The following is a 13,938-nucleotide window of genomic DNA, read 5'->3' as shown; positions in this document are numbered from 1 at the left end:
AAATGAAGAATCTTTGTGAACATTCCACGGCCACTGTAGTTCATTCATTCAAGGCCCAGCGCTGTCATCGAGAGCCTGGTCTGTGCCTGGCACTGTGCTAGGCCTCTCTTCCTGGCAGGGAAGACCAGGTCATGATAAGTACTTGGATGATAACAGAGCTGTGAGGTGGAGGTGGAGGTGGGGATGGGGGTGGGGGTGGGGGCAGGGAAGCCCCCCCGACACACACACACACACACACACACACTTCTGAGGAGGTGAGAGTCAGAAACCTAATTGCCAAGAGGTCAGCTGTGAAGAGACCCGTGAGAAAGTAGTCAAGGAAGAGGGAACAGCATGTGCAAAGGGGCTGAGGCAGGGCCTCTAAGGAGGGAGTGAGCTTGACATGTTTGAGAAACGAAGAAAAGGCCCAGTGGCAGGGGCAGAGCAGGGGCAGGGGGTCAGGGCACAGGGTGAGGAGAGAGATGTGTAGGGCAGAACCTCGCAGGCCATTTGAAGGACTTGCGGAAGTCAGTGTAGGCAGTGAGAGACCGTCAGAGGACTGTGGCCATGTTGGGGGAGGATCTGATTTCTGCTTTAAACTAATCCCCCTTGCCTCTGCCTGGAGGGGAGAGGTTAGGAGGGCAGGGAGGGGACCTTAGGGTCATCTGGGCTTGGCCAGTGTGGAGGCAGGGTGGCCAAAGGTAGAGAGAAAGGGGCTGAACCGAGAGGTGTTTGGACGTAGACTCAGCTTCCTGTTCAGATAGAAAAGGAGAAATGCCCTGCTGGGCCTTAAGTACCAGGGACAGATTGGGAGCAGGGGAGCTGGGGCGGCAGAGAGAACAGCCTGGGATTTGCACCACCCCAAAGGGAGCCAGACCTCAGCTACAGAAGGTGTCTCTTCACTGATGCCCCACGTCCCTGGCCCTTCCGGCTCGGGGGCTATCTACTCAGTTAACGTAAATTCAGCCTTACAAATCAGTGGTCCATCTTTCTGTTTCATACAATTCAAGATTCTATGAAATTCCACTTTGCATGTGTACTGTATTATGTTCTGTATGTCATATGCATGCATATGTGAATATTGCCTCAAAGAATTGTTTGTACAAGCTATGTGTGCTGTATTTTCTGGGAGATTTAAGGGATTTTCAAGGGCAATTTTGCTAATACACCAGTTTTGCCTCAAGGGACTAATGGTAGAAGATGCAACTCCACTGTGGTTTAGAATTTTTTTAAAGATCGTATAAACTAAACCAAACTCTGACTGTAAGCCAGACCTAAGGGGCTTCCTTTGCCCGAAAATGTTCACAAACCATGGGAAATCCAGTGCCCCTTGATTGGCATAAAGGTCAAGTCCTACTAAGCTCGAGAGAGCATTCAAGGCCGGGGTCTCTGTGACCACCAGCTGCTCATCCTCTGTCCTCGGGGCCAGCCAACCCCTCTGCCTGGGGAACCGTCAGTCCCCTGCCCACCAGCCAAGTGCTCCACTCTGGGGAGGGACAGGGACATGGGCGCTTCCAAGGACAGAGGGATGAGCCATGTTGTCTTGCCTCCTAGGGTGTCGTCGTGGACAGCCACACGCTGGAAGTGAGGATCTCGGAACGAGCCACTAAGTGAGTCCTCGCTGACCCCTGGTTTCCTCTGATGCAAGCCGGTGCCTTCTGTCCCTGGTGCCGGCCACCCTGGAGGGTGGCTCACAGCCCTTAAATGTCCTTTAAAAACCCCATCACCATTTAGGACTCTGCCTATTAAGGTGCCTAATTAAGGCTGGCGTTTGCCAGCTCCCACCCCTTTCCCTGATGAGCTGGGACAGTGCTAGCCCTTTGGGCGAATGTTTAATGCACATTGTTTGTAATCAAAAGAACAAGTGCCAGAGAAACAGACAGATAACACTCATCTCGGTGGTATAAATAAGCCAAGGAAGATCACAAGTTGTTGGTTCTGTGGCTGAACCAGAAGCAGCTAGAAACCTAGACCTTCCGCTTTGCGGACTTGCTTTCCCAGGGCCGGATGATAGTGCCCAGAGCTGGCCTCCAGTTAATCTGAAGGACATTCAGTGGGTGTTAGAGACGGAGGCAGGCCAATTTGCCCAATCTCCAGCATACTGAAGTAATGGGGGGGGGGGTAGTTTCGCTCTTCCGTTTCCACCGGCTTGTACATCTAAGTGAACTAATGCGCTGGAGGGCTCCCAGCAGTGCCCGGCATGGACCAGGTGCCCAGTGTAAGCCATTATTGTCATTATCATCCACTTGCCTCGGGTGATAAAGGGCCACTCTAACAGCCCCAGAGCTGGTGTAAGATATTTATTTGGTAGTTTTGAACAAGTTGCTCATTCGTTGTGCTCATTCAGCAAATTAGCTGCCTGCGAATTGGCCTTTCCTCTTCCTTCTGCTTGTCTGCTCATGCTGCCTGTGAATCCAGCTTAGGCCGTCTCTGGTGTTTCCCAGCTATCGTGGTCAGTGCTATGTTGGGCATCGTCAGTGAGAAGAAGGCTTGGTACGGGGGCCCCCAGAAGCCCAATGGGGGTCCCTGAGCTGTCAGAGTATAATAGGAGGAGCCCAGATTTTGACCCCAACTCCTTAAGGTTCTAATCTAGAAGCTCTGTGACCTTGCGTGGGAGATTCTGCCTCTAAAGCGAAATCGAGTGTAAAGCGTCCAGCACTTACTGTGCCCACGAGCACTCAGCCGGTGGTTCCTTTTTAGTGCCCCTATCTCTAGGGAGTCAGGCTGAACTCAGCCTTGCGAGCTCTCACTCCCTAGCCGGTGTTCATGGGATCATTGTTTTATCCAACAAATTTTACAGCAAAGCCCACTGTGCACCAGACAGTCCTCCTGGGCACTGGGAATGGAGTTTATACTCTAGGGCAGTGGTATTCCATAGAAGCTTCTGCAGTGGTGGAGATGTTTTACATCTGTCCTGTCCAGGATGGTAGCTGTTTGCCACACGTGGCTCTTTAGCCCTGGAAATGTGGCCAGGGCAACCGTACTAGTTATCTATTGCTCCGTGACAAGGTATCCCAAAACTTAACAACTTAAAACGTTATCTCACAGTTTCTGTGGGTCAGGAGTTCAGGAGCAGCTTAGCTGAGCGTCGTGCCTCAGGGTCTCATGAGGTTGCAGTGAGAATGTTGGCTGGGGCCGCAGCCATCTGAAGGCTCAACTGGGGTGGATGGGTCTGCTGCTGAGATGGCATGCAGGCAGCTGTTCCTCACCTCCTGGGCCCCCTGCTGGGGCTGCTTGAGTGTCCTTACAGCATGGCCGCTGGTCTCTCCCAGAACAAGTTATCCAAGAGAGGGCAAGGAGGCGGCAATGCCTTCTACAACATACTCTTAGAAATCGCACCTATTCCTTTTGCTGTATCTTGCTGGTCACATGGTCCCACCCTGCTGTGGCATGGGACAGGGTACACAAGGCAAGAATACCATCTCCCTAGTGAGACCACTGTATGCTCCTCCTTGGGTTGGTGGTGGGCCTTTGGGAATCGGCCGGGGTCTTTCTGTGCGTCTGGAGAGAAGGAAACAGCAGAGATTGGGTTTGGTGAGAAATGCGCCCCACCCTCGTCAGGGTTCCTAAAGTCCCTGGTAGCCCCTGAGTCTCTCAAAGGAAGGGCAGCGGCAGCCAAGGATGGGTGTGTCCCCCAGACGCCCACAGCTGTTTGGGGGTCAACCGCCGCCCCCTCCCCCGGGGGGGGGGGGGGAGACAGCCCCTCCTCCCTTTCGTCCTGGCCTCACTGCCACACACTCCTTGAATCCATGGCCTGAAAGTAAGATAAGAGCCTCGGTTCTGGTAGGAGAGAGTGTAGGGCAGGAGCTGCTGATACCCAAGTAATCCGGACCCCTCCCCCACCACAGGCCATCCCTGATATCTGCTCGGAAGAAACAAGTCGCCAGAAAGCAGACGACTTCCAAGATCCTGGTGCGAAACATCCCCTTCCAGGCCAACAGCCGGGAGATCCGAGAGCTCTTCAGGTGAGATGCGCCGGTTCGGCCCAGAGGGCTGGCGTGTGGGCGGAGAAGCCCCCTGAGCCTCGGGAAGGCAGGCTTTGGGTCTGGGGTGGTCTGCTGCAGGCCAGCGCCGTGGTCTTTCAAAGGTCATCTTCTGGCTGCCTTTGATTTATCTCCCTTAATCTCGGATGTGGCTCCCCGGAGCATCGTGCAGAAAAAAGTCAAGGGATCCAGGCCTCCTCCTCTCAGAGGCAGGAGGAGAAGGGCAGGCAGCTTCTCTCTCCCCATCCACAAGGCGCGGGAGGGGCAGGGCCCCCGCGGTTAAAACCCAACTCCACCCACAGTCCCCTTGAAATAGCCTCCATGCAAGGTGCCCCTTTGTTTGGGTGGGTCTCCGCCTTAGCGGCACAGTGCGATCACCTGGTGACTCTTAAAACATACCTTTGCTCAGGCACCGCCCTCAAAGAGTTGGATTCCATTGGCCAGTGGTGGAGTCCAGACATTGGTATTTTGCTAAAAGTATCACAGAGATCCTAACGTCCAGCCAGGGTTGGGGATGCTAGTCTAAATTGTTGTCTATGGAAAGCCCCTTTTGAAACGTCGGTGAATTCCCTGCACAAATGATGCGATCCGTCAACACCTACTAGCACAGGGGTCGAACACTCAGCCGTCTCTCGGGAGCCAGGCTGGGTGGCTAGCAGGAGTTGGAGGGCCTCTCTGGTCACCCTGCCGTGATGCCGTGCGGAAACATGATGTCATAAGACCAGTTCCCATGTTTTGAAAGAAAAACTAGCAACCTGGATTCTTAGGGGGAATTCATCGGCATCTGATTCGCTTTTTAAAAACATCGCACAGGACAAAGTGTCCGGCCCCAGGGCCGACAGTTTAGGGCACCTGTGATGGCATATTATGAAATTCGTTTCTTCAGCCTAGTTAGGTACCCCCAGCATCAGGCCCTGAATGAAAGAAACGTCCTTATGACAACACAAGAGGGAAACGCGTGAAGCCAAGGCACTCCCCAGGCACGTGCAGGTGGGACAGAGACCATGCAGCCCTCAGGATGTAACAGCAGGTGACGTCGGCCTCGACCAAGCAGATCGCTGAGGCTTGGCTGGGACCCGAGAGTCCTCTGTTGACTACAGCACGTGGCCCACACGTGGGCGACCATTTAGGATTCTCCATAGCAGGTCTCGTTCGTTCAACCTGCTTGTCGAGTTCTAGCCTGAAGCTCAGAGAGTGGAGTCCCTGTTGGAATTGCCAGTTAGCATCTTGCAAGGTAAACTGTGGAAGCAAAATGAGGCCTGTGTTTTGGAGACCAGAGAGGAATTATCTTTGTGTAAAATCTACCCTCTTTGCTCTCACTCTAGTTTGAAGAATGGGAAGTCATTTGGGGAATTTGCTTTAAAAAAATCCTTGTCTTCCTGCTCCCGTCTGTTTGTTCTAAACCATACGCTGGGATTCTGTTTGTTAAGGGACATGATTAGACTAGAGCTAGGGCAAAGGCTGTCCCTGCTGGTATCTGAGGAGCAGGGTCTTAGCTACGATCCCTGTGTAGCCTGCGTGGCAGGACAGCCTGGTGAGATGGGGTCACGACCTGGGGGGATGTTTTCCATTTTCCCGAACCCGGGCAGATTAGTCAAGAGAGGCAGGTGAGGCTGTCAAATAGGCAGGTACCTATCCTTAGTGTGTGTCTGCGTGTCTTAACGTGCTGCTGCTTTTTAAAAAGAGTCCAATTTAAGAACTGCCAGCTCAAAATGGGCTTGCTAAGAACAGCGCATGTTGATCAGGAAATAATATCCCGCCGAAATGACAGTTTCACTTGGTTCCTCGGTCTATTTGGGATGACACTTATCCGGGGAAACAAAAGACCGCAAGGGAAGGGAAAGTGCTTTGTTTGATCTCACGTATTATACTTATTTTTAGAAGACGGGGCATTAGTGTCCACTGAACATAATTACATGTGGTGTCTCTTCTCCCTGCCATTGTTCTGATGAGAGTTTTCACAAACCCCTGGAAATGTAAACCCTCCTTGCTTTTGTTGTTAACTCCGTCTGGGGATTCACGGCAGTTCTGAGTAGTGGGCAGCAGGGAGCGCTGTGAGCCTTCTCAGGAACAAGAAGCCTGTCCTGCCAGGGAAGCCCCAGACAGGATTGCAGACAAAGCCACTGGCCAGCTAAGGTCATCAGGCTGGGGAATTTTGCAGGGTTTGGGGGAACCAGTCTGGTCCATTCTGCTGGACGGGTTTTCTGGGCTTGCCCTACCAGCTATAATGAAATCACAACCCCCTTCTAGGGCCCGCCTGCCGTGTGTTGGGCTCTGTGCTGAGAGCCTCCTCGTGCAGGTCTTCTCCTCTAAGCCACGCAGCAGCCCTACGAGGGAGGGATGCTGTTGTCCCTTTTGCACCCAGACCTAGACTCGGGGAGATGATGTGTCCTGCCGGGACCACATAGCTGAGCCCAGATTGGGGTCTATGTCAGTCTGACCCAGATCCCTGGCTTGGAACCACTCCCCTCTGCCACCCATTCTCCCGGCTCAAGAAGGAGCCGTCATCCCCCAGGTCATTTCAGTGGGACACTAGCCCATAGCAAGTGCGTCATCTGTACCAGGCCCTGTGCTGGGCACCAGGCTTACGGCCATTTCAGGAGAGACCCAGGCCCCTCTCTCTCTCTGTGGAAGACTGGGGAAGAAACCGGCAGTGACAGCCAGTGGGACAGGCGTGCCCGGCTGTGGGGAGTGTGGGCAGGTTCTAAAGCCTATCCATGGAGGTTGGGGGGCGGCAGCCTCCCAGGCCAAAGCAGCGGTGCCAGAGGCCACCTGGCCTCACCACACCACCCTCCAACCAGCCCCTTAACTAACCCAGTGCCAGGGTAACCAGACAGCCGTCCAGGCACTGCAGATCCACGTTTCCACGGGATCCCGTCTGGGACAGCCTGACCGGGGCCTGGGTAGGGCCTAAGTCTGTACCCTCGATGAAGAGTCTGCATTCAGGGCCTCCTCCTGCTGCACTGCACACGCGCGCAGCCCTCGGGCATTTGATGGGGCCTCGCTCCTGCCCACGTTTCGAATGATGAGAGTGGATGTTGAAAGCAGAGATGGCCGATACCCACGGGCACTCCACCCTCGTCCCCACACTCTGGGCATCAGTTCGGCCCCCACACCCGTCGTGGTAGGACTGTCGTTGCACCGAATTTCTCGATGAGGGACCTGGGGGCACAGAGGGGCAGGGGCTGTTCCCAGGAGGACCTCAGCTTGCCCATTTCTGTCGTATTCCGTGGGGCAGCCTTGGTTTGAGCCACTCGGGTTCTGGAAGGGAACGCCATCCACCTTCCAGGAGGGACTTTGTGCAAGCAGGGCTGACCTCTCGGCGTGTGACCAGCGCAGTCACACAGGCCCTGCGCTTGGTTTCATGCTGTGCTCTCACCATCTTGAAATTCCTAATAATTTTTGAACAAGGGACAGTGAATTTTCTTTTCTTTTTTATTTTATTATTATTTATTTATTCATGAATATGTACATATATATGAGACAGGATCTTGCTCTACTGCCCAGGCTACAGTGCAGTGGCCCAATCCTAGCTCACTAGAACCTCAAATTCCCGGGCTCAAATGATCCTCCTGCCTCCGCCCCCCCAGTAGCTGGGACTATAGGCTCGCGCTACCACGCCCAGCTAATTTTCTACTTTTAGTAGAGACGGGGTTTCGCTCTTGCTCAAGATAGTCTCGAACTCCTGAGCTCAAGCAGCCCTCCCACCTCGGCCTCCAAGAGTTCTGGGATTACAGGTGTGAGCCACCTCGCCCAGTCCCTTGCTTTTTACTGATAGGTTTATTTTGCCTTCCCGGCATTAGGAGTCAGGTGGATGTCTGTGAGAAGGTGACCTTCTTGGTTGGGGTCTCAGGTGACTACCTCCTCGAGTGTGTCCCCCTGAGAGAAAATTGCCCGTGCTACTTGCCCTCCTACCACACAGCCTCCTGGGAAGAGCCCACGAAACAGCACAACGAGCAGGGCTTTCGGGATGTGAAAGGCTGCTCCGCAGAGGCCGGGGCCGCATCCCTCTGCTGCGTCCTGCCCCTGTGTCATGACGCCAGGGCCTCCAATCCCTCTGGAGAAGCCGCCTGCCCCTGACTCGGTGCCTCCCTGCTCGCCAGCCCCTTAGAGCAGAGGTTACAAGCGAGCAGGCCAGGCGCACCTCTGGATATGGCGTGTTTGAGCCCACACGGTGCTGGGGGTAGAGTGGCTGGGGTAGATTAGTGTCCCATATTTGCAAAGCACGGGGTTCCCTGTATAACGCCTGTTTCTAACTCTTGGAAAAATCAGAAGCTCTGACTGTGTCAGGCCTGGGCCAGCGTGGCCTCGGCTGTCACTCCTGCAGACAGAGCACTTGCTCCGAGTTCCCGCCATCCCTCTTTACTCTCTCCCCTCACCCACCAGCCCCTCTCTGGCTTCCGCTCCCTTCCTCGCAACCTCCCTTCCAAGTGCCCCATGTGATGTGTCAGCAGTCAGGGACCCCACCCGTTACAGGCCTGCCTCCATTTGGAAAGTGTCCACACACATACAGGCATCTCCAGATGATAGGAGTGTCATATATACCACATCAGGGAGATGACCAGGGTGGTGGCGCTGCCATCTGCAGTGCAGTAAGGTTAAGAGCACACTGCCTGGGGCCAGCCTGCTGAGTTCATGTCCCAGCTCTGCCACTTCCTAGCTGTGTGACCTTGGGCAAGTTACTTACCCTCTCTGTGTCTCGTTTCCTCGTCTGGAAATGGGCATAGACCTCCACGTGACAATCTCGGGAGCAGTTGTAAGGATTAGCTTTGGGAACAGTGTCTGGCACAGCGTCGGCGCACTTAGTGCAGCTGCAGTGATTGCGGTTTAAAGTGAGGCCACTTCAGTTTGCACCTACTCTATGGGATCCTGGTAAAGATGAGGCACAGAGAGGTTCAGGAGTTTGCCTGGGGTCACACAGCTCGGCAGCAGCACAGCCTGGTCCCCCTCTGGACCTCCACCTCATCCCCCTGGCACCATCCCCCAGGGTCAGGGATGTCTGGCAGGGCAGGAGGGGGCTGCAGGCTACAGATGGAGAGTGACTTCTCTTCTTTCATCCCGGCCTCTTTTTTCCCTGCTATTTTCTTTCTCAGAGGTGTGAACCACCTGCTAGGGTGTGAATGGGTGAGTTCACAACAGGTGTCTGGAGGCCTTAATTACATGGCTCCTGTCTCCTGTCCCCTCCGCACCTGTTTTGCCTGCTTTGTGGACAGCGCCTATCCCTTCCTGGCCTCCTCATTTCCTCTCACAGTGGCTGTGACCGTGGGGGAGGGCTGAGGACAGCTTGCTAGTCCCTCACCCCCTCGCCCAGGCGTGGGGTCAGTGCCCGATTGAGTCCTGGTTGTCAGCGGTGCTCTTGCCAAAGCTGCCAGCCCTTTGAGCCCTTTAATCCGCTCTCAGTGGAGACTCGGGGTGGACTTCCCGTTTGCTGGGCTCTCTCGGAAGAAGCTCCGCAAAAAAACAAGCTTGGCCCGTTCCCAAGAGCCGGCCAGGACAAGACTTGAAGGAGGTGTGTGGGGAGGTGAAACCCTTAGCCAGGTTCCCAAAGGATGGGTGAGGAGGGTGCATCTGTCCCCAGGTGACCCTCCCCTGCGGGGACATCTCCTCCCCAGAGAGGCCCTGGGTCAGGGGCATCGCAGTCTCTGACCGTCTCCTGCTGCTCCCCCTGTTCATTTTCTCCCGCGGCCTCGGCACGACCACAGCAGAGCTCTGGCTGCGGCAGAGACGGGCCACAGACCGGAGACAGCGACTCTGGCCCTTTATGGGGCAAGTTTGCCGACCCCTGGACTAAATGGAACACAAGGCCTAAGTGGGGGTGTGGATGCCCCCAAAGCATTGGGGACCCAGTGTCAGAGAACGGAGTCTGTGGGTTTATCTTCTAGTTTCAGTTAGCAAACATGGTATTTTTTTTTCTTCTCCCTATAAAACACACACACGGGCGTTGAGGATAAAGCTACAGCCCCGTTGTTCCCCTTGGAGGACTGGATGTGAAGTCTGGCTCAGGGACTTGCTGGGTTCACTTCAGCAGGTCACTTCCGTCTGACCCGTTTTCTGATCGGGGTGTGCCTGCTGTTCCTGCTCTGCGGAGGGTTGGAAGGACGGCGTGCACGCGCGCCATCCATGTGCTCGGAGCTCCAAGCACCACGGGAAGCACAGATGTGTTCCACCCTCGTGCCCGGTATTCATGCAGCCTCTCCGTGCCAGGCACTTGCTCAGCAAGAGGGAGGCAGCCACAGATAAAACAAAGTCCCTGCTCTCGTGGCACTTATGTTCTAGTCGGGGCGAGAGGAGTACACAAATGAGTAAATAATTCCTATGACGTGGTGGCAGGGGGCTCTGGAGAAGGATGGGGCAGGAGCTAGGAGGGGTGGGAGTGAGCCTGTACTAGCTTCGGCGTGCCACAGGACACCGGTCATTTATTCTCCTGGTTCAGGGAACCAGAAGCCCAAACTCGAGGTGTGGGCAGGGCCGTCTGTCTTTGAGGCTCCAGAGGGGGGTCCCTCCTTGCCTCTCCCAGCTCCTGGTGGTGGCCGCCAATCCATGATGTCACCTGGCTTGCAGCTGCGTCCGTCTGAGCTCTACCCCGTCATCTCACAGTGTTGGTCCCTCTGTGTGCCTTCTCCTCATAAGAACACCAGTCATTGCGTTTAGGGCCCACACTTACCCAGCGTGACCTCATGTTACTCTCGTTACACCTACGAAGGCCCTGTTTCTAAACAAGGTCACAACCACAGGTTCCAAGTGGACTTGAATGCAGGGGACACCATTCACCCAGTACAGGGTGTCTTAGATTGGGTGGTCAGGGAAGGCTTCTCTGAGGAGGGGACATTCCAGTAGCCACCTGCAGGTGTGAGGGAATGAGCCACATGAGGGTCTGGGGACAGCCAGTGCCAAGCCCCACGGCAGGAACGGCTGGCCCTTTTTGATCGATACGTAACATGCATGCAGAAAGTGTAACATCATATGTGAGTGGTCACAAATTCAGCACACCTGTGTGCCTTGTACCCACCTGGAGAAATAGGACATTCCCGTCTGGCCCCTGCCCAGTGCTGCCCTCCCAGTCACCACTGCCCCCACCAAGAGCAGCCACTCTCCTGACTCCTCATAGCACGTATCGATGCTGCCTGTGTTTGTACTTCATGTAAGTGGAAACAAAACATGTATGCTCTTCTGTTTTGAGCTTCTTTGCTCAACATTTTATTTCTGAGATTCACCCATGTTGTTCCATTGCAGTTGTGATTTGTTCATCCTTGTGGCCATTTAGTATTCTGTTGTGTGAATATATATCACAATATATCTGTCCATTTCACCGATGAGCATTTGGGTACTTTGCAGTTTCTTGGCAGTTGCAAATACCGCTCATGTGAACATCCTTTAGTAGGGCACATGCGTGTGTCTCCCACATGTGTGGGAGCGGAATTGCTGGGTCACGGCGTGTGCGTGTTTCAACTTTAGTAAATCTTGCCACTTGGGTTTTCGGAGTAGCTGCATCGGTTTGCACTTCTGCCATTAGCATGTGTATGAGTGACCTGGTACCCCTTGTCCTCACCTAAGTGTGGTATTATCATTGGCTGTCTTCCTCTTAGCTATTGCAGTCGGTGTACGTTGGCTATACTTTGTGGTCCTAATTGTGCCTTCCCAAGGAAAGCGATGTTTTTTCATGTTTATGAGCCATTTGGGTACCTTCTTTTGTGGAATGCCTGTTCAAGTCTTTTGCCCATTTTGAAAACATTGGGTTGTCCGATTTTTAAATTAATTTTTCTTATTAATCTTCTAATTATTTAATTTCCTATGTCCTTTGGTGATATGTGATTGCCATCTCTCTCTCCCCCGTTCCCTGGGTGGCTTGCACCCTCTCCATGGTGTCCTTTCGAATACAAGGTCTTCACTGTGATATTGTCAAATTGTCTTTTTTTTTCCCCCATCATGGTTAGAACTTTTTGTGTCCTATTTAAGAAACCTTTGCCACCTCTGAGCTCACGAAGGTGGTGTCCGGTGTTTTCCTCCAAAAGCTCTGACCCTTCACCTCTCGGTACGCAATCCATCTGGAATTGATTTTCGCGTATGGCGTCAGGTAAAGACCGAGGAGCATTTTCTTCCCACGTGGATATTCATTTGGCCCGATGTTATTTATTGCAAAGACCAGTCTTTCCCTTCCGCTCTGCAGCATTGATTTTGTCATAAATCAGGTGACTGTATGTGAGGCTCTGCCCCGGACTCTCTAACCCGTTCCCGGGTCTGTCTGCCCGTGCCAATAGCGCAGTCTTAATTACAGAGCCTTTGTAATAGACCGGAGAGCCAGGGTCTTTGTTCCTGCTCACGATCGCCCGGGCTGTGCTTGGCCCTTCGCACTTTGGGTCCCTGGGCTTTATTGACCTGCATTTGTGAAAGGTCTCGTGAGGGGACCCACGAGGAGGTTTGTGAGTCACCCAGGCCGGAGATGACTGTGGCGTGGGCCAGGTGTCAGTAGTGGATGTGGGGTGCCAGGTCAGCTTGGGGATACATTTGCTGGTGGTGGCTTTGGTGAGGGCTGCGGCAGAGAGAGGGGTCGCAGACAGGTTCTGAGCAGCTGGCTGGGTGGTGTGCCATGTGGGGGCAGGGCAGTCTGAGGGAGGCATCACCCTGGCAGCACGTGGGTCCCTCACCATCCTGCTCCACACACCTACCCTCTCCTTGCACAGAACACACCACAACTAACTACTGGCCACAGTTGTATGTCTCAACTCATCTGCCTGTGCGTTTGCACATGTTTGGGGGATTCTCGGGGGGCATTCCTGCCGGGATCCGTGCACATCAGCTGTGGCACCAGCGTTTGCTGTGTTGACACTGAGTTCTCTGCCTGCGTGATCAAGGCGCTGTTGACGATGGCCCTGACGTTTGCTCAGCACCTTGCCAAAGGCCCGCCAGGGCCTGAAGTGCTTGTGTGCTCAGGAATCCGTTTCTTCCTCCCCCAAGAAGCCTGCGAACCAAAGCTCATGAGTCAGAATGGCTTCCAAGCTATAAAACCCTGCGCAAGTTGCAAAGTCGTATTTGCACTCCCAGATGCTCTTCCTGTGCTACCTTTTCCATTACGAATTCAAGGGGAAGAGCTTTTTAACCCTTTCCTGTGCCTGTTCATTCAGCACATATCTGTTGAGCCCTACAACATGCCTGTTTTCAGCAATCATCACCCCTGAGGTTTTATATGTCCACGATGCCAGTCCACAAATACTTACACGTGCTTAGGGGGAGCTCAGCGCCGTGCCAGTTTCAGAGAGCCCCCTCCCATCCTCAGGATAACCACAGCCTGAGGAAAGGAAGGTGAACACAGTTACAAAGACAGCAACTACAAAATGCCACGGAGTCAATTCCACTAAGGGAATGGCCCAAAGACAGAATGGGAGCATCCTTGCCTAATACCTTGCTGTTTGGGAAAAAGTGTCTGGAGTTCTTCCTGGACTCCGGGGTTCATGTTGTCCAGCTGTGGACAGCAGCTCAACAGAACCACGTGGTCCAGACCCCAGAGGTCTCACCTCCCCTACGGCACGAGCACATCTCGAATCCAACTTTTAATGTGAGGCCCCTGTTTTAGGAGGGAGAAATGTGAGCCACCCGGATTGCATTGGCATGGGGGATCTGGGGCTGCCGGCCGGCAGAAGGAATGCCCGGGAGGAGCATCCAGGGCGCTGACTCACAGCAAGTGTTACCGAGAATCGGATTTCTGCTGAGGGTGAAAACAAATGAATACACGTGTACCTGTCAGAATGGCTGAAATAAAAAATAGCGGTGACACAAAATGCTGACGAGGCTGCAGAGAAGCTGGATTGTTCACACATTGCTGGTGGGAACGTAAAATGGTGCAGCCACCCTGGAAAATTCCAGAGTTTGGGCAGTTTTACAAAACAAAACATGCACTTACTGTACAAGCCAGCAGCCGCACTCTTGGGCATCAGTACCAGAGAAATGAGAACTTATGTTCACACAAAACCAATTCACA

At 53.8% G+C, this 13,938-nt stretch overlaps 1 protein-coding gene across 2 annotated transcripts in view; it reads left to right on the top strand.

The window, feature by feature from the left end:
* The window catches only part of RBM19 (RNA binding motif protein 19), a 122,307-nt gene that overhangs the window by 34,914 nt on the left and 73,455 nt on the right, over positions 1-13,938 (top strand). For both annotated transcript variants that reach the window (XM_069497553.1, XM_069497552.1), the window contains exons 20-21: positions 1,534-1,589; positions 3,828-3,944. In XM_069497553.1, the coding sequence (XP_069353654.1) occupies positions 1,534-1,589; positions 3,828-3,944 (173 nt within the window). The remainder of the gene's footprint in view (positions 1-1,533; positions 1,590-3,827; positions 3,945-13,938) is intronic.

The sequence above is a fragment of the Eulemur rufifrons genome, chromosome 21, assembly GCF_041146395.1.
Source record: "Eulemur rufifrons isolate Redbay chromosome 21, OSU_ERuf_1, whole genome shotgun sequence".
NCBI lineage: Eukaryota > Metazoa > Chordata > Mammalia > Primates > Lemuridae > Eulemur > Eulemur rufifrons.
Note: the sequence above shows the minus strand (reverse complement) of the source record. Positions and strands in the feature narration are given on the sequence as shown.